General features: G+C 37.8%; 1 protein-coding gene across 1 annotated transcript; it reads left to right on the top strand.

The window, feature by feature from the left end:
• Positions 1 to 2,377: 2,377 nt before the first annotated feature.
• CCDC196 (coiled-coil domain containing 196) lies at positions 2,378 to 18,089 on the top strand. Its single transcript, XM_077767074.1, is given in 12 exon segments — positions 2,378 to 2,406; positions 4,208 to 4,411; positions 4,513 to 4,665; positions 6,350 to 6,446; positions 7,374 to 7,424; positions 9,110 to 9,187; positions 9,393 to 9,476; positions 9,995 to 10,054; positions 10,432 to 10,573; positions 17,657 to 17,692; positions 17,695 to 17,714; positions 17,900 to 18,089. Coding segments are annotated over 11 exon segments (873 nt in total). The 5' UTR covers positions 2,378 to 2,406; positions 4,208 to 4,361; the 3' UTR covers positions 18,002 to 18,089.
• The last annotated feature ends 1,350 nt before the right edge of the window (positions 18,090 to 19,439 follow it).

The raw sequence follows: 19,439 nt of genomic DNA, 5'->3' as shown, positions 1-19,439 counted from the left end.
CATACAATACTCACTGACAAAACTTGTTTACACAAATAAGTAGATAGGAATGAAAGGTATTTTGTTACAGCAGTGTCACTGAAATCTTTGAACTCTTTCTGAATTATAACCCAAAACCCATATAGTAATTTATCATCAAATCTCATTTGTAATAAACTTAAGCTGACAATTTGATTAGATCATCCTTCATTTTGATGAAAGCAAAGAATTGGAAACCACCTGACCTGCAAAATAATTTGTAATCCAGTCATTAACAATCATTCCCTCTCTTTCACCCCAACACCAGCATTTTATTTTTATTTAATGTTTGTTTATTTTTGAGAGAGAAAGAGTATGAGCAGGGGAGAGTCAGAGAGAGAGCCACGCAGAATCCGAAGCAGGCTCCATACTCTGAGCTGTCAGCACAGAGCCCAACACGGGGCTCGAACTCACGAACGGTGAGATCATGACCTGAGCCGAAGTCAGATGCCCAATCGACTGAGCCACCCAGGTGCCCCACCAACACCAGAATTTTAAATTGTGGTTAGTTTAATACCCTAGAAGTTTTTAGACCCATCCCCAGAGCAAATCTCTGAAGTAAGATAAACAAGTCACTGAAGTAAGACTTCACATGGTTGAAAGGTATTTTGTTCTAACAAGAGGGAAAAATGTGATTAAGAAAAGGGAGATGGGGAAAGTGGCCAAGGGGCGTTTGCAGGCAAATCCATTTTAGTGAAGAGCGCTTGTGGAAATTGAGGATCCAGCAAAAGACTCCGTGAAGACCAGCCTCATTTCCACATTTCCTGAAATGCTTTTGTGAAAGTTCACCTGCCTCAGTTTGAAGACCATTGTACTAAGTATCTGGACACACATATAAAATGCATTACTTTCAAAAAGACTTCAACAGTAACGTAGGGAATTCAAGAGTTGTGAATTGTATCTCAATCCTCAAAACTACCTGAACTCACTCCAAATATACATGCTGCCTAGCTTGGGACAGCTATAAGGAGGTAAAACAGACAACAAAGTGATCCTAACAAACAGCACAAGGAGATGTGGGTGATCTTTAAGAACTTATGTTTATGATTTTGCCAGCACTTCTCTCCTTATTTCAGTTAATGGAAATCTTATAATGTCTTCAAGGGTTGAATTGGCTCTGCGTCAGAAAGGACCAGAAGGTCCTCATGTTTCCTCCCTCAGGAATTTTGTTGCAGCAACCAAAACCGAGGGAGGGGAGAATAGAAAAGCTTCTTTTTCTCGCGCGTGCTTTCACTTTTTCCCCTTTAATATGAAAATAATTGCCTCTATTCTTGGAAACCTGGCTTAATTAGACTAATCTGATTTTTTACTGGTAAAACTAACACTAAAATGTTACTGCTCTGAGTTGTCTAATTATAGCACAATCACGCTTTTTCTTAACACATACTAAAATCAAATGCTATAATGTTGGATGAGGTCATCGTGAATAGCTTGTTATAAGGCCTATTTTGAGGTACCATATGAATTTCAGTGGATATTATGCAGTGACAAAGAAACAGAATGTTTAGTGCAGAAAAAAATATGATTTGCTACTATAATTTATCTAAACATTGGTGAGGTTCCACAAGTTATTTCACAGGAAGTATGTTCACTGACCATAACCTCCTGTTCTTCTAGCTTAGACCCTTTAAACTCAACCCCTTTCTGGTTTCTGCACTTAACCACCCGCTCTTCATTTTCTTCCCTGCACAGCCTGAATGTCATGATCAACCCTCTCTTCGATGGATACTCTTACCAGCCTGCTCAGCCCCCTTACTCCTTGAACCTCTGCTTATATATTCTGCCAAGTTGCAGCTCAGAGTCAACCAACCATCTGTTCTCCCTACTATTGCTTATATCTTGCCAAGTACTGCTGGAGAAATTGTATAACTGCTGATTCATGCCGTGACAAATCTGCAACTCCCAAACTCACCTTGACCTTTAGCACTACTTGGCGATCCTAGCACTCTTGCCTGGTTGGCTTCCTTTTCTGTGACTCAGGTGCTATTCCAAACCTCAAGTCATTGCTCTTCCCAAGTTTCCTATCATGCTTCCTCAATCAACAGATGACCTAACTTTCTACTGCAGGAAAAATCAGTGTTCAACTTCCCTCCTTTTGATTTCTAATGGTCATCTATAGCTTCACCCTCCCTACCTCTGGTCCCAGAGATGATGTAGTCTATCAATTATTCCCATTCAATGCTAGTTTTTTTATTTTAAGATCTTTTAATGTATACATTATTACAAGACAAATTTCTTCTTGAAGTCATATTCCAATTTGAAGAAATGGGCAGTGGAATGTTAGGGAATAAAAAGTGCTGATTGGCTACTGAAAAGAACATATTCTGATGTCAGAATAGCAAATGTTCTTCCCCATTCAATCATTTGAAAGCAAGGACACAAAGGAAGGTGAGCTGGGATGCTGCCTGTCCATTAAGTGTTTTAAAATTCTAACATTATTCTGCCAACCAAGATATGAAGATATGAAATTCATTAAGATATGAAATTTAAAGAGTCTATGCTTTAGTATCAATGTCATTATTGTTCTCTACTATTTGATACCACTTAAATCTACAGTCTAAAAAACTAAGTTCCTGCTTTTAACTAGTTTGCTCACCCTCGTTCAATCCAAACTTTTCATGGGAACTCTTAAGACAACCAGTGTGAATTACATTGTGCTTCATCTGAGATGACTGTTCTAATTTAATGTCATATTATACTAGCTATCATACAAAACTTACAAGAGACACATGTTTGCTTTAGAAAAAGTATTTGTAGAGACTGACTAAAGAGATGTTTTGCTGTAGAAGATCCTTATAGGAGATAATGTATCAGGTCCAACCAGGGGCAGATCCAGGTTTTTTTGGATCCTGAAGTATATATAATTTGGAGAGTTCCCTCTTTCCAAAAAAAGAATACAAAATTATGGATATAAAATGAAGTATGGAGCCTTTGTAAAGATGAAGGGTCCTGAAGTTTAAGTTTTATTAGCCTCATATAAATCAGCCTTTTTTTGTATTTTATATTGCTTAGGGCATTAAACAATCCCCAAACCTATACCAACCAAAAACACACAAAAAAGTAAACACCTGACACAAGCCAGGAACTTCATATAATATTATATTTAATTTTCATTCAAACCTTTATATTTGCCATTCTCATTTTTACAAAAATGGGACCTGAGGCTCAGAGAATTTGGTAACTTGCTCACAGTTAGCTCACTTCTCACAGTGAAGCAAAGATTCAAACCGAGATCTGACTAACTAAATCTTGTGTTACTTCCACTACAATACTCTGCCTTTAAGGTTTTCCAAAACACAAAGAGGTTAAGTTACTCTTAACTCTTAACTTCTACTTTGGAGGATGCCCATAGAAGATGCCCAGAAATGCTCAGTTAATATTTGAAATTGACATGACTTAATTCACATTTGGGAACACTAAAACTATTGCCCCAGAGCTGTGTTTAAAGGGCATGAAGAAACAAATGTGTAACTCTTTGGGTTATTTTCTGCTCACTAAGTTACATAGATGAAGACAGAGATCTTAGTTGAGGAGAAATGTGGTTCTAGCAAGGGGGAAAAAAATGGAGGCCAAATCAGAATCTGGAAGTAAGTGTAACATTATAGTCTCTCAGGAAAAAGCCTGGCTGTGGTAGGACATACTGATAGTATGGATTTTTCATAAATTTTATCTCTTGCTATGTGTCCAGTATTATTCTCTCTTGCCCTATAATATATCAAACTTTGAAGAAAGGAAAATGATAATTGGCTCATATATCACTCAATATTATATCCATACCTTATATTTGCCAATTTGGCCTTTATTCTTTAAAAACGTCTCTTAGAGGTTTTTCTCTTCTTCTTCTAAGACCCTCAGAAGGTAAAGGGTCTTTATATTTATATTTTCTTTACTCACAGAATCTGGATAGTAGATAGTAGACATTTCACGGAGTTTAATTGGCATGGAAGACGGTGTTAGTGAGTTATTTTTGACTAGTCAGCAGTTTCTAGGAATTTCATAATATAGATGTGTTCTGATTCTATCCCATTCAATCTAAGACTTCAGTTTTTGGGCTAAAAAAAGCTTTGGGCTTTGGGCATTGGTTCAACCTAAGGCAAGAATCGATTAGATGTATCTAACAGTATTTTCAGTCAACAAGTTGTCATTGGTGTTGGAGTTACTTAAAACACTGGTAATTCTGTGGTCTTAGGGCCATTGTGACTCAAGCGGTAGCTAAAACCAGTCCAATGCAACAGATGTTTCAAGAACAGCAGCGGAAAAATGATGACCTAACTGAATGGAACAAGAAAGCACATATTTTCAAGAAGACTTCTCTATTCTTAGAGTAGAAATTTCCCTTCAAGATGACAAGTGGTTCAAACCCTTCAGGATCTTACTTGCCCTCAAAAGCAAGGTGAGTCTTGAACAAAAGATGCCAAGTGGTACCTATCCAGAGGCAAAAGGAGAATCTCTATTATTAACCTAGGCTAAAGGCAAATATTATTCTTCCCACAGATGTTCCAAAATAGATGACAACTACTTGAAGGAATTGAATGAGGACTTAAAGTTAAGGAAGGAGGAACTTCTAGAAATCCTAAAACCTCTTGAAGATAAGAACAATTTCTTATTCCAGAAGTTGATGTCTAACTTGGAGGAAAAACAGAGAAGGTAAGGGTTCCCTACTCAGTATTTCCTAGAGGGGAAAAAGCTGGAGAACTTTAATCCATAGGATTAACAATGATTATTTACATTTTTAAAAAAGGTTTAGACATTTAGCTATAATAGATAAAGAATTTGTAACCAAAAAATCAGTGGCAAGTAATTCTTTATTTTCTTTTAGTAAAATTAAGTATAACTCAGCCCTCATCTCAAGGAGCTACAGTTATAACTCTTCTTCCCTAGAATGTCCACACAAGAAACAGAGAAGAACCTTGAGTATCTTCAGTCTATCATGGTTACACTGATAGCTCCTTATACATGTTTGTGGAATCACTTTAGGATAGATAATCTGCTCTTCCCATTTGAAGCAGTGAAATAGAAGAGCTTTCTGGGTCTAGGAGTCCTCTGGATTAGGGTCTGGTCTCTTTAATATGCCAGGCAGATAAGATCTCAACTCTTAACTAGGGCACTCACTGTTCTGGGACCCATCAACTTTGTTTCCTTTCTAGTCTCAGAGAATCTCACCTTAACAGGTCTACTTTCATTCTCTACCCTTACAGTAGAGAAGCATCTCAGGGAGCTCTGACTTTTGGAGAACAAAAGCCAAGCAGAAAGTGGTGATCAAGCACCAGCTGCTTACAATGCAGAAATAAACTGCTCTTAGGGCAAAAGAACACAAAGGCTTGCTTTTCTGCTTATAGTTAAGGAGGAAAAAGTACAATAAACACAAACATAAATTAATGCTTTTAAGAATAGAGAGCCTTTGACGAATGGATTAAGAAGATGTGGCTTATCTATACCATGGAATACTACATGGCAATGAGAAACAATGAAATCTGGCCATGTATAGCAACATGGATGGACCTTGAGGGTGTTATGCTGAGCGAAATAAGTCAGGCAGAGAAGGACAAATATCATATGTTTGCACGTATAGGAGGATTAGGAGGAACTTAACTGAGGAACAAGGGGGAGAAGAAGGGGGGAAATGGTGGGGGAAAGGAAGAGAGGCAAACCATGAGAGCTCTTGAATGGTGACAAAAACTGAGGACTGATGGATGGGGGGGAGGGGGATGGGCATGGAGGAGGGCACTTGTGGGGATGAGCACTGGGTGTTATGTGGAAACTAACTTGACAATAAACTATTTGTAAAAAAAAAAAAAAAGAATAGAGAGAGCCTTTGACTCACTTGGTATTGATTCAGATTGTGTTAGAAACTTCTTGATGGCTTGGATTCTCTGGGAGCTACCATAAGGGTGTAAGTGGTTTCCCCAACTAACTCAAATGTCTTTTGTATGGTGAAGGAATATGAACAGAGATGGGGAAGGACATAATTCTGGGATTTATGCTGAAGGCAACAGATTTCCTGAACTTCTTTTTCACCCTTTCTACCTCAAAAGCCATACACCAAAATATTTTTTTGGAAGGGTAAAGAAGAGTCTCACTGGCTGTTGGAGGCCTAAGTTTTGAGCACTATTGAGCACAAAAGTCATTAGAGAACACATTGCTGAGGCAAATGTAGATTGGGAATAAAGTCACCTATAGAGACCTAATATGTCCAGAAGGAATTCTGTAACTCCTGTGATTTCAGCACTCATCTCTCTCCCTTGATAGAGTGCTTTCTGACTGTTTGCAGAATATTAATTTTACCCTTTAGGAAATATTATGGTTTATGATGTCTTTCTCTTCATTCTAGTCTACAGATCATGAGGCAGATCATGGCAGGGAAGGGGAGTGAAGAATCTTCAGTCATAGAGCTCATTAAGGAAGCAGAGGAGATGAAGCAGAATCTGGTAAGACGTTGGTGGACACTCCAGGGAATTGCCTCCTAAACAGGGCTCAATTCAATTACTACCATCAAAAGTGGATGGAAAGACAGAGAGCTCATCTCTAGCATCTGAGGCACCAATACTCATATCTCCTTTATCTAGAAAGGGGTCAGAAGAAATGTTGGGCAAACTCAAAACTAGCTAGCAAAAATTCTATTTCTTTTTGACCCTTAAAAACTGTTTTTTTCTTTTTAATTTTTTAACTTTTATTCATTTTTGAGAGACAGAGACAGAGAGTAAGTGGGGGAGGGTCAGAGAGATACAAAGAGGGAGATACAAAGAATCCAAAGCAGGCCCCAGGCCTCAAGCTGCCAGCACAGAACCCGACATAGTGCTTGAACTCATGAACCGTGAGATCATGATGGGAGCCAAAATCAGATGCCCAACCAACTGAGCCACCCAGGCACCCCTAAAAACTTTTCATTTAGGGGTTAGTAATACAAGCTTATTAATCTTCACATTTCAAAAGAATAGAAAATACCAAAGCAAAATAAAAGAAATAGTTTGCTCCAGGAGACTCATAAGATTTTAAAAAACCAACAAGGTAAAGGGTCTTAAAAATTATAAGTTAGTGGTCTAAGCCCCAGAGAAATTGCTGTATGATCAGAACATCTTAAGTGTTGTGTGAGGAACTCATTTTTGTTGATATCATACTATAATTACCATAATTATAGTTATTATTCAAAGTCATTATTATTTTTTTATCATCATCATCAAACTCATCTCTTATGTTCCTGAATTTTGAGCTAGGCCTATTTATTGCTTTCCTCTAAGGTTTGCTTTATACCTAGGCCCCCACCCCTCTCCCCTCATTACTTATAATTTCTTCCAATTTCACTTTCATGACTGGACAAACACGTTTCTGTTTGGGTTTTTTCCCCCCTCCAACAGGAAAGGAAAAACAAGATGCTTCAGAAGGAAATGGAGATGCTATGGAACAAGGTGTGCCTCTAAGGATCTCTTGATAGTATTGTCTTACAGACTCTAATGTAAAGAACTTCCCTCTCCTCTGGTCCCCATTCTCATTTTGTTATGTCTCTGCTTCCATCCATGCCTCATTCCAATCCATCCTTTGCACAGCAACCAGAGTGATATTTTTGAAACAATCAAATCAGGTCATTATTCTTATGGAAACCATTTATATCTGCTCCTTATTGTGGCATAATGTGGCTGTTGCCTGCCTCTGTCCTCTCCTAGAAGTCTTGCCCTTACTTTCTGTGCAACCCACACGGGCCTCCTTATGGATTCTCAAACATGCCCAGACCTTTTCTATCTCAAAGCTTTTGCTTTACTCTGGCTTGTAATACTATTTTCTTTTGGTTGGCTCAAATTCATCCTTCAGGCCTCTGCTTAAATATCACCTCCTTAGGGAGGCCCTCCTTGTTCGCTCCATCTAAAATAGGGCACCTCTCCCTTACTTTCTATTATATAACACTATTTATGTCCTCCATAGCACTTTTTATAATTAAGCTTATTATTTTTTACTTTATTATTATTATTTTACTTTTTCTTATCTCCCTGATCCCCCCTGGAATACAAGCTCCTCCGGTTTCTTGATTGCTTTGTTCATCTCTGAATCCTTAGCATGTAGCCCAATGCTTAGAACATTGTCTACTAGACAATCAGTAAATGTAAGTTGAATAAATGAATCAATAAATACCTAATTCTAATCCTCCTATGATTTTGTAACAATCACTCCATTGCTTAACATATAATAGTAGGGCCTTTTGCTGGGAAACCTGCTGGGAGTCAAAATTCCGTTGTAGTCTAAGTCCTTGGGATCTGAGTGCTTTTTCACAGACTAGAAGACTAGAAGAACAGATTGTGTCTTGTGATATAAACAGTGTGTGGTGTGATCTCTGACTGCTTTTTTCATCTTAACTTTCCACAAATAATCAGGATACCATCAAGTCCTGCATCTTGACCTGAGATCTGCTCCTACTTCTCAGAGGCAGCTACAAATCAGTTCTGTGAATTATCAGTTTTAGTTCTTGAGTTTTTGAGTCCTTGTGATAGGAAATGTGCTGGCACAATTCCTCTATCAAAATCCAGCTTCTTCAAAGCTCCCAAAAGATTTTTTAATAAGAGATATCCATATATGTCAGCTTTTGACTGGCTTTCCCTACTCGTATGTTTAGACAGCAAAAAAATGGAGAGACGAACAGTATGGTCAGTGGTTAGGAACATAGGCTTCAGGGTCCATTAGATCTGGTTCAAATTTCTGCTCTGTGCTTTTCTAGCTATGTGACCCTAAACAAATGACTTAGCCTCTTCAAATCTCTTTTTCCCATTTAGAAGATGGAAATAAAAATAGTTCTGTGAGGCTTAAATGAGATTGTTTTTAATGTAGTAGAGTATTGTAAATAAGTAAAGAAATGTGTAAGTAGCTTACAGTACTGATAGTTTATAATAAGGGTACAGTTAATAGGTTTTATTATTATAAGTTACACTCAAGAGACCAAATGGAAAGATTTGTTCCATTTTGAACCCCATTTGGTAGTACACTTCATGTCAAACCCTGACAGGTTGCTGACTGGCAGAAACCAAAAGCCTTGACTTACATTGGTTTTCCACTTCCCTCACTAATTCCCACTAATTTAAAGCTTTGCCAAAATGTCTCTCTACAGACATTCAACACAGAAGAGCTTGGTGATCAACAAAAAGCACTGCAGATAAAAAACAGAGCAGACTTGCAGGATGGGAAGGCAAGTGGACTACATGTTACTTAGAATTCAAGGTTGTTGAGGCCACACTGCTGGAAACAGCCTGTTGACAATCAAGGCTAATTTGGGCAGGCAAATAGGCAGGATCTGGGCCTTGAGCATATGTATATTGGATTTACTGTTGGCTGAGACGTTGTACTTCTTTCCTGGGACCTTCTATTCCCTTACCTCTCTTCTTTTATCCCAGGTTCCCAAAACCCCTTTATCACCTAGGAAGGCCAAGAATGAATTGGAGACATCATGTGCAGAGAAACTGAAAGAGAAAAAGAAGGTAGTGTGATCTTTCTAAATGGTAGTGGCTTTTAGAGCTGATAGATTAGAAATTTTTGATAAGGTATCAGTATGCTCCTGAAGCTAATAGAAGTTTTATAGGAGATCTGGTTCCTCTGGGATATTATATTTGATTTGGAGTGACATTGCAAGTTTAGGGGAAATAATGTTAATGAGGGCAAAGTGGGAGAAACTATACCAACAATGTCAACTCCACAAGTAACTATGTGGTGTCAGAAGAATAGCTAATTTGTTTTTGAACACTTATTTAGAAGTATTATGCTTGTACCTAATCTTCCCACAACAAACTTATTCATAAAAATGGATTCTATTCATTTAGCATGTAGCTTTTAAAGCGTGGATTGTACAGATGAGGCCTACTAGGACTGTGCAGTTGAAACCAATTTATTAGCAAATCTATGACACCGTACTTTTGCTATAAAGTCTTTGCAGCATTTTGAGAACTCTGCTTTCTGATCTCAATTTACTTTGTCACCCAGAGGCTCTTTCTTCCACCAGGAAAAGCAACAGAGGAAAATGGAATGGGTCAGGTATCAGGAACAAGCCAACACCCTTCAGGTACTAAGATCTTCCAAGGTTGGACATGGGATATAATTTAATTCACACAATATAAAGTCTTTTAGTTTCATAATATTAATCCCTATTCCCTCATCTGGATTACCAATTATCCTGCTAAAAGAAATGTCTCATGGGGAGATCGCCGCAGAGACCTATCTCCAGCTTCACTTTGAATAACTTAAGATAAATACATACTTTTCCTTTAGTCTTGATTTTGTTCTATTTGAAATGAGGAGAAATCGCAAATACTTTCTGCCCAACTTCAGAGACTGAGCATGATGGGATCATTTTAAACTTCTGAGTAAAAAGGATTCAGGTAACAGGTGCTTTAGAGAAGCCAATACTATATGTGTAGTTCTGAAAATGTTCTCTTGTAGAATGACTTTAATGGAAAAGTGATTGAGCTGAGAATTGAAGCCTTGAAGAACTACCAGAAGGCCAATGACCTGAAATTATCACTGTACATACAGCAGAATTTGGAGCCAAAGCAAGCATATTTTAATCTTCCTGGGTCTCGAGGTAAAGTATCATAGGTATGCAGGTTGAAGTTTTATTTTATTTTCATTGAAAATTCCATTTCTTGCAAAGTGATTAACACAATGCCTGGCACACAGTAAATTAAATGTTAGTAGTGACATAATAAATTTTATCGCTCTTATTATTCTTACTCAAAAGCTCTGGTAAAGTAAGGATTCCTCTGGAGGAAGTGAAATTTTCTTTTGTAAAGACTAAGTACATATTTATAGTTGATACATAGTTGGCACCTGATAAAATATTAGTTTCATCCCTACTTCCTCCCTTTTCCTAGGAATTATTGTAGTTTGATCTCATGAATCTTATTGGAATAGACTCTGCTACTTCAGAACAGAAGGCCAAAGAGATAGCCATCTGAAAATGGCTGTGAGTTTCACCAATCAATTTCTCTGAGATTTTCAGTGTTTCTCCCCACTCAAAAGAATTTATGGCATCACTAAATAGTATATTTTACCATTTAAAAAATGAAAGATTAACTTCTGAGGGACAGGAGTAAGGGTTCTTAAATTTTTAGGGATCCATGAATCTGAAATCTATTTTTTACTTTAAATTATTTATATAATTTAAATTATATATTTTGTAATTAATGACATACAATATGTAATATATACAAAGGAACATGTGGAATATATGTAATTGTGAAACATGATAATAAAATTACTCCCCATGAATACACCAGTCTTCTTAAGAATGGGAGCATACCTAGTACAGATGCTCCTGTGTGGAATCTGAACTTTATTTGTTTTTGAATGTTTTATTTATTTCTAGGAGAGAGAGAGACAGCGTGAGCAGGGGAGGGTCAGAGAGAGAGGGAGTCACAGACTGAAACAGGCTCCAGGCTCTGAGCTGGCAGTCAGCACAGAGCCCGACGCAGGGCTCGAACCTACGAACCCCGATATCATGACCCAAGCGAAAGTCGGACGCTTAACCGACTAAGCCACCCAGGCGCCCCTCTGAACTTTATTTTTAAAAAGATACATGCAGTGAGAAATCATGGTTAGAGGATGACAATGTTTTATTAGTATTTGTATCAATATGTATATCTCTAATTTCTTCTCAATCTTATTCCATAAAGGGCTTGAACAGATGATAAAATCACACATGGCACATAAGATTATATACATAGCTGAGTAAGTCAAGTCAAAGAGAAAATAAGTTAAAGCCAGGTAAAAACATAAAAATACATAATGAAAGTACTATACATAGTTGGTAGAAGCAGCTTCAAACTTGGCTCTGTATTTCCCTGAAAAATGGGTTTACATTGTCCACAAAATAATAATAAACCAATTGCTCAGGAGAAATATAGCTTTTACTAGTACTTTTTGGTTTTTTTTAAATGTTTTATTTATTTCTAGGAGAGAGAGAGAGACAGCATGAGCAGGGGAGGGTCAGAGAGAGAGGGAGTCACAGATTGAAACAGGCTCCAGGCTCTGAGCCGGCAGTCAGCACAGAGCCCGACGCAGGGCTCGAACCCACGAACCGCGAGATCATGACCTAAGCGAAAGTCGGACGCTTAACCGACTAAGCCACCCAGGTGCCCCAGCTTTTACTAGTACTGAGGCCAGAGAGAAATTTCTCCTCCATGGAAATGGGGTACTCTACATATGTTATAGTAGCTAATGTCCTCAACAATACTTCTAAAATGAATTCAGAATCTAAATTTCCTAGGCTGTTTCTTATCATTATTAGCACAATCTAATAAAAAATTATCAATCTGCAAATTTTAAAAAGCAATGGATCAGTTCAAGGTGATTTGGTCCATGTACACAGCACTCTATTAGTCTGACTTGACCCATAGATAAAATTTACAAAATCTAGATGGCTGGATCTACTACCCATTCTTTAGCCAGTGTTCCACTTATATATTTTCTTTTTTTAAAATGTTAACTAATTTTTGAGACAGAGAGAGACAGAGCATAAGCAGGGGAGGGGCAGAGAGAGAGGGAGACATAGAATCTGAAACAGGCTCTGAGCTGTCAGCGCACAGCCCAACGTGGGGCTCAAACCCACAAGATCTCAGGTGAGATCATGACCTGAGCTGAAGTCGGACGCTTAACTGACTAAGCCACCTAAGCGGCCTTTATATTTTTCTCTTTTCACTATTGCTTTGATAAGAATTGGACAACAGAAAGCTTGAGATTTTCTTCTCCAATAAGAACCTAGAATACAATCAGAAGCAATGTAAAGCAATCAAGGCATATATTAAAAGATGAAGGAGAAGAGTGTGAGGAGGACAGATCCTTGTTTTACTTTAAAATTAGCTGAAGGTCATCTCGAGGGATCTTAGATTATGGAGTTTAAAATCTTTTAGCTCCAGATTCAAATCAAGTTAAGACTAGTAAATAGTGAAGGGTTCCATTTGATTCAATAACTTCCAGAGATTTTTTTTTCTTTGCTTGCAGAACATTGAATCTTTGAACTTTGGACTAGGGCAGCTCACAGATCAGTACCCTCTTTTCTCTTGTCTCCTCTTTATGTTTCTGGAGAATTAAGTGATACGGCACTAAATTTCCAGTTACCACAAATGAAATTAGCTACAGGCATGTGTGACCCATTACTGCTCTGTTTTATTGATTGTGCACTCACTGAACACTGATTATAGGCCAGTTTCATTTTCTAACACCCACATAATACAAAATCTTTGGGTTTATTTGAGCCTTAGTGGATCTGAAATCTGAGTCCTAGATTTTGTTTATGTTGATTTATTTGTTTGATTATTGAAAAGAAAACAAAAGAAGCATTCATTTTCTTCATAGAGGGATTTTTTTAAAGTAATTATGTTAAGAGCATTATCAACAGTGATATGACAGGTAGGTGGTTTGGTCACGCTCAGTGTTTCCCAACTTCCCTGTCAGTGGTCTATTTTTTATTCAGTATGTTCTGTTTAGATTAAATTATTTAATTTGTTAATACATTTCTGAGAGATAAAGTTAATATTATGATTTTATTCTTTTTTAAAGTTTATTTATTTTAAGAGAAAGCAGGCATGAATGGGGAGGAGGAGGAGGTGAAAGGAGAGGGGAAGGAGGAGGGACAGAGAGAGAATCCCAAGCAAGCTCTGCACTGCCAGCACGGAACCGGCTTTACACCGAACCCACAAACCATGAGTTCATGACCTTAGCTGAATCAAGAGTCCAAGTCTCAACCTAGTGAACCACCCAGGCACCCCGATATTACTATTTTTAATGGAAAACCAGTAATAGTTTTCTGTTATAGAAGGTAAACTTAATAAATATACTGAAAACAAGATTTTGATGTTCTAGCCAGGTGTTAAAGACTGAGGTCTATTTTATCTTTCTTAGGAAGTGAGATTAGCAAGGTGTAGAGAGTTTTAAAGCAAACCAGCACCAGACCAAAACTTTCTCCTTGATGCCATCAAGTTTGAAGAATTGAAAAGGGAGTAATTTTTTTCACTGTGATTTATATCATATTTAATGCCGTGTTCTAGATTTATTTGTCCTAAATTTATTTCAGTTGCCGCTCAAAATTATCTCACCATCAAATTTTTGGAAACAGTATTTTAATAGAAAACCACTGGGTTTACAGTCAGATATATGAGTTGAAGTCCTTATTCTGAAGCTAAACAGTTAAATAACTCAGGCAAGTCATTTAGTTTCAGCTTTTTCTTTGTCTAAGACCGTCAAAATGTATTATAGAGCATATCAGAAACATGTGGTTTTGGGTAGTGCTTACAATAACTCTATAGGGTAGGTATCATTAAGACAAGAAACTAGTACAGAGAAGCCAGGCTTTTGACTCCATACCCAAAGTTCATCTCCTAGAATACGCAGAAAATGCCAATGTAAAAGCATATGGTATCTCACCACTCGTCCACATCTAAAAGCTATGATTTAAATCTGAATTTATCAACAGTTTAATATATAATCCTCCCAATGAAGACTCATACTCACAGTAATTTGTTTAATAATAACGAAAACAGTTCAAAATGGGTTGACAGTTTGTAATTCTGTATTTAACCCAGTAGGTGGCACCAATCACATCCACGCTTCTAGTCCACAAATAGTGGTAATTCAGGAAACCTGAAATTTTGAAGGAGAGATTGGCTTTCTAATACCCTTAGGACAAAACGTGCTACATTTATATATCAAATTGAAAAAAAAAACTATTGTTGTTTTCTTCCATGCTCTGTTACACTGAGGTGTATTACTAGCAGCCTTGGTTAGACCTTACTAAACTCAGTATTCTGCTGTGCAATCCTTACCTATTATTCTACTCCCTGAACTAGAGTTCCCTCCATTCCAAATGCATGCACTGTCCACTTCCTCCACAATCCCTCTGTATTACTGTTTAAACTTTCGGCCACAGAAAAGTCAGGTAATTGGGACACTGAATTATAAAATGAGTCAGGCAATTGTACCAGGTGTTGATTCTTTGAAATTTAAGTACTTAATAATGCTCCTAAATATGGTTAATTTTCCTCTAGTTTCAAAAGAATTGAATTTCACAAACCTGTCTTAAAAGATAAAATGTTGTTTTGGACACACCTCCCAGCAAATCAGGGTATAGGCCCTTCTGTTCTAGGCATTTCCAAATAGAAAAAAGGTTCCTCCCATTGCTCTTGGCCAAGAATCTCTTCTCCCACATAAACTGTCCTGTGTCCACCTGGTTGGCTGTGTCGCAGTGGTGTGATCTATTTGGTTGGCAAGATACAATCCTGTATAATATTAGTATATTATTAGTTTGTTATACTTTATGCAATCCATACTTGCAAATTCTCTTGAGGCCCTGGTTTTAGCATTACCTTTGTCAGTCTAATCTGTTTGGCACTCTGCCTCACCTAGGCTTATAGACGAGAAAAGTATTTTATATCGAGTGAAGTCCTTATGGACACAGGTCACATTTGAAGGGATTTACTTTCCCACCAGTGTAAAATTACAATTTGACCCAGGGTATGTAATAGTCCTTCCCCAGCTTCTGTAGAGTCAAGAGAACAGTTCGTGGCCTTTGGCAGCCACGTATCTTAGAGAGCACAGGCGTGAAATAATCTTTCGGTTCAGCTGAATTTCCCATCATGCCTGCTGGTAGTTTAAAGAGGAAGTTTATCTTCAGTAATAATATTACTGATGATAAGACATTTGGTTCTGACAGACTTCCTTTCTCTCCTCCCCTCTACCTCCTCTCCCCACCGAACTCACACTCTTGCCACTTCCTTGAGCTCTTTTGAGAAGAGGCTGAAGGTTGGATGTGAATATTTTGCTTCACTTATAAATTCAGATGAAAGCCCAGTGAGGTGGTAAATGAATACTCTTGAGGCCTTATTTATTCTATAACTCCCTCAGTTCTCAAAGCAAGTCATTCTTCCTGGTTTTAACCTTTACTTCACTTTTAGTATTACTCTTCCTGATGGCTGAAATATACTCCAGTAGGTGCTGCTGAAAGGGAAATAGTAGTGTTAAGCTAAAATGCTGGAAGACAGGGGGGGAAACACAGTTAGCTCAAATCTGGGTCCTTGATAAATATGGGCTTTTTGTTAAAGGTTTATTTATTTTGAGAGAGAGAGAGAGAGAGAGAGAACAAGCAGCGTAGGAGCAGAGAAAGAGGGAGAGAGAATTCTAAACAGGTGCCATGCTGGGAGTGCAGAGCCTGATGTGGGGCTTGAACTCACGAACCATGAGATCATGACCTGAGCCAACATCAAATGTTGGATGCTTAACCAACTGAGCCACCCAGGCACCCCTAAATATGGGCTTTTTAAAGCTTTAAGGCAACTTGAAACTCTTGTGGGTTTTGTTATTTTATTTTATTTTGTCTTGTTTTTAAAGTTTATTTATTTATTTTGAGAGAGAAAGCACAAGGGGGAAGGGGCAGAGAGAGAGGGAGAGAGAGAATACCAAGCAGGCTCTGCCCCAGCAGTGCAGAGCCCAATGTGGGGCTTGAACTCACAAACCGGGAGATCAGGACCTAAGCTGAAGTCAGACACTTAACTAACTGAGCCACCCAGGTGCCCCTGTAATGTTTTGTTTTATAGAGAGAGAGTGCACATACAAGTGGAGAGGGGCAGAGGTAGAGAGGGAAGCTTAGTAGGCTACACGCTCAGCACGAGCCCAACTCAGGACTCAATCCCATGACCCTGGGATCATGACCTCAGCCAAAATCAAGAGTCAGACATTCAACTGACTGAGCCACCCAAGCACCCCAACTTGAACCTTTTGAATGTCAAAGATAGGTTTCTGTTATAGTAGCACTATACAGTAGTTACTATAGTAACTAATAGTAGGTTATGAAGTTAATTTCTAATATAAGTCATTTTTTCACTTCCTATAAAACCCCACAGAAGTCCAGGGGGAAAATTCAATTCTTCCTTCCTAAAAATAAATTCTGAAGGTTGAAAAAAATAAACTGTACATTATTAATATTATGATTATTTCAATGAATGACAATAGCTTCCAAACTTTTTAATAACACACACTTAGGAAACTCAGCAGGATTATTAGGGTAGGGTTGTCATATTTAACAAATAGAGGATGTTTAGTTAAATTTGAATTGCAGATAAATAATGTTTTAGTATAAGCATGTTTCAAACATTTCATGGATGCCTGTCATTCTGCCTGCCTCCTTTTCTTTGACCCCCCCCTCCCACTTTACCTTTTCTTTGTTCTGCATTGTCCACAGTTGGCCATTTTTTATGGAATATGTTACCTGGGTTATCTGAAGTATATATATGTGTGTGTGTGTGTGTATGAATATCATTTATCATCCCATTTCTTCATATAAAAGTTGTATTAAAAGTATGTTTTGTAGGCTCTCAAAATTGTTTCTACTTGCATGTAATCCTCAAATGATTTTCTTCCCTCTGTGGGACATGGGCCCTCAGCAGAGAAAGGTTTGCCACTTGGACTCTAAAAATACTGTTTGAAGTTATTTTCTAACACAACAATTACAAAATCCACATTAATGCTAATACCAGAGTCATTCTACAGTGATGCAATGATATATGGCGTGTGATGAATGTTAGTAGCCTTGCAACTCAAAATAAAACAAAGTGTTGTTTTGCTGTCGTTGTTTTCCTCTCAAGAAAGCTCCCATTTTCCTAATGTTTCCCACCAGGTACTATGAGCACTACAACTACCGGTGGAACAACTACCCCATAAACGAATCTAATGTGGTGAGAACTACTTTCATTTTCAAAATTATTTTAAAGGCTTGCATAGATGGTGGGTGTAGATTTTTAGAATTCATTTGTTAAAGTACATTCTAATTTAATATTTTTAGGAGATTTGCAAAGTGAGTGCTGGGGCGCTTAATGTTTTAATTGTTTTTTGGTCCCCCGCCCTCCCTTCTATGTTGTAGAGAATTCTGGGATCAAAAATCTACACAGAACAACAAGGAGCTAAAGGAAGTCAGTTTGATGATGTAGGAGGGAGGATCTTTTTTCTGCAGATGAAGCTCTGAAGGATTAGAAGGCTTTCACTTCATTTGCTTTGGACAGATTTAAAGACGAGGCACAGCCATTTGAGTTCATTAAAATCTCTCAAACCTTTGTTTTAGTGTGATTTACTCTGTCCCCACCAAATTGGGTGGAAATACTAGTTAGGTGTTTGACCTTAAGCATGTCAGAAATTTAGTCATTTAGGGATTGTAAAGCAGACCCTGATTATTTTGATAGCTTTTGATTTTGAAATGACTGGGTTCAAACCACATTGTATGTTGTTAACAAGTCCATGAAAGGCTGGTCCTCTCCACCTCTGAGATGTTTCATTCTGGGCAGATCCATCACCAGCAAAAAAGCATAAGTAGGCACGAAATAAGGAAAACTAGATGCCATACAGTTCTTTTACTCTCTCATGAATCATGTCTGACTGCCCTGTTGATTCTGCCTCCTAGTTATCTTTTCCTTTAATATCTTCTACCTTCCTATCTTCTACCTACCATTGTTTTAGTTCAGGCCCTCTTTCCTGCCTAGATTACCACAGCCTCTTAATTGGTTTCCCCCTTCTAGTCCCTCTAATCTATATTCCACAGCACCTGAAGCTATCTTTTCTAAAAGAAGAATGAGATCACGTCTCTTCCCTGCTGGTTTTCCATTGACTTTAGTATAAAGTCCAAACTGCTTCATAGACCATACAATGATATACCTTCTGCCTTTGTCTCCAGTCTCCTTTTTCACTGTATCTCCCTTTGCTAATGTATTGAGCTCAACAGACCTATTTGCAATTTTCCTGATGTACCGTGAGGTCTAGTATCTCCACGCCTTTGCACAATGTTGATTCTTCTCTCCTTGTCTATTTGCCCATTATCATTTGTCCTTAGGGCTGAATTTGGTGCCCTTCTCCTATCCCAGTAATTCTCAATTTTAACTATTGTATTAGAATCTCCTTGGGAGCTTTTAAAAATACCAATTCACTGGACCCCTCCCTTAGATTATTTAAATCATGGTCTTTTAAACATAGGGCAAGAGCATTTTATAAAGGCTGCTCTGGAAATTCTTATGCACAACCAGGTTTGAGAATCAGTGTTCCAGGCCTTCTTTCCTTTATGATAACACTTAATGAATTATTGTGATTGTTTGTTTTTCTAAGACTCTCACTCACCAGATTCTGAACTCTTTGAGGCCTAGGACTATGTCTTGTTATCTTTTCATTTTTACCACCTAACACAGTACCTCAGAGTAGATAGAAGCTCAGATATTTCATAACGCCTCAGACAGTTAATTGTAAAGTCCCAGGGTTTCTTGATACCTTGTCGTATGTCAGTTATAGATCATACTGTTGTCCAAGATTTTTCAGATCTTTTGTTTACTCTAAGTGGTCATTCATTTCCTATATCATGTCAATAGGAGGAAAGTTGATTTGTTACAAAACATTTCTTTGTAGGAATCCCTTGTTATGTT

This window comes from Crocuta crocuta, unplaced genomic scaffold, assembly GCF_008692635.1.
Source record: "Crocuta crocuta isolate KB4526 unplaced genomic scaffold, BGI_CrCroc_1.0 scaffold55, whole genome shotgun sequence".
In the NCBI taxonomy this organism is placed as follows: Eukaryota; Metazoa; Chordata; class Mammalia; order Carnivora; family Hyaenidae; genus Crocuta; species Crocuta crocuta.
This window is presented reverse-complemented; position numbering and strand designations above follow the sequence as displayed.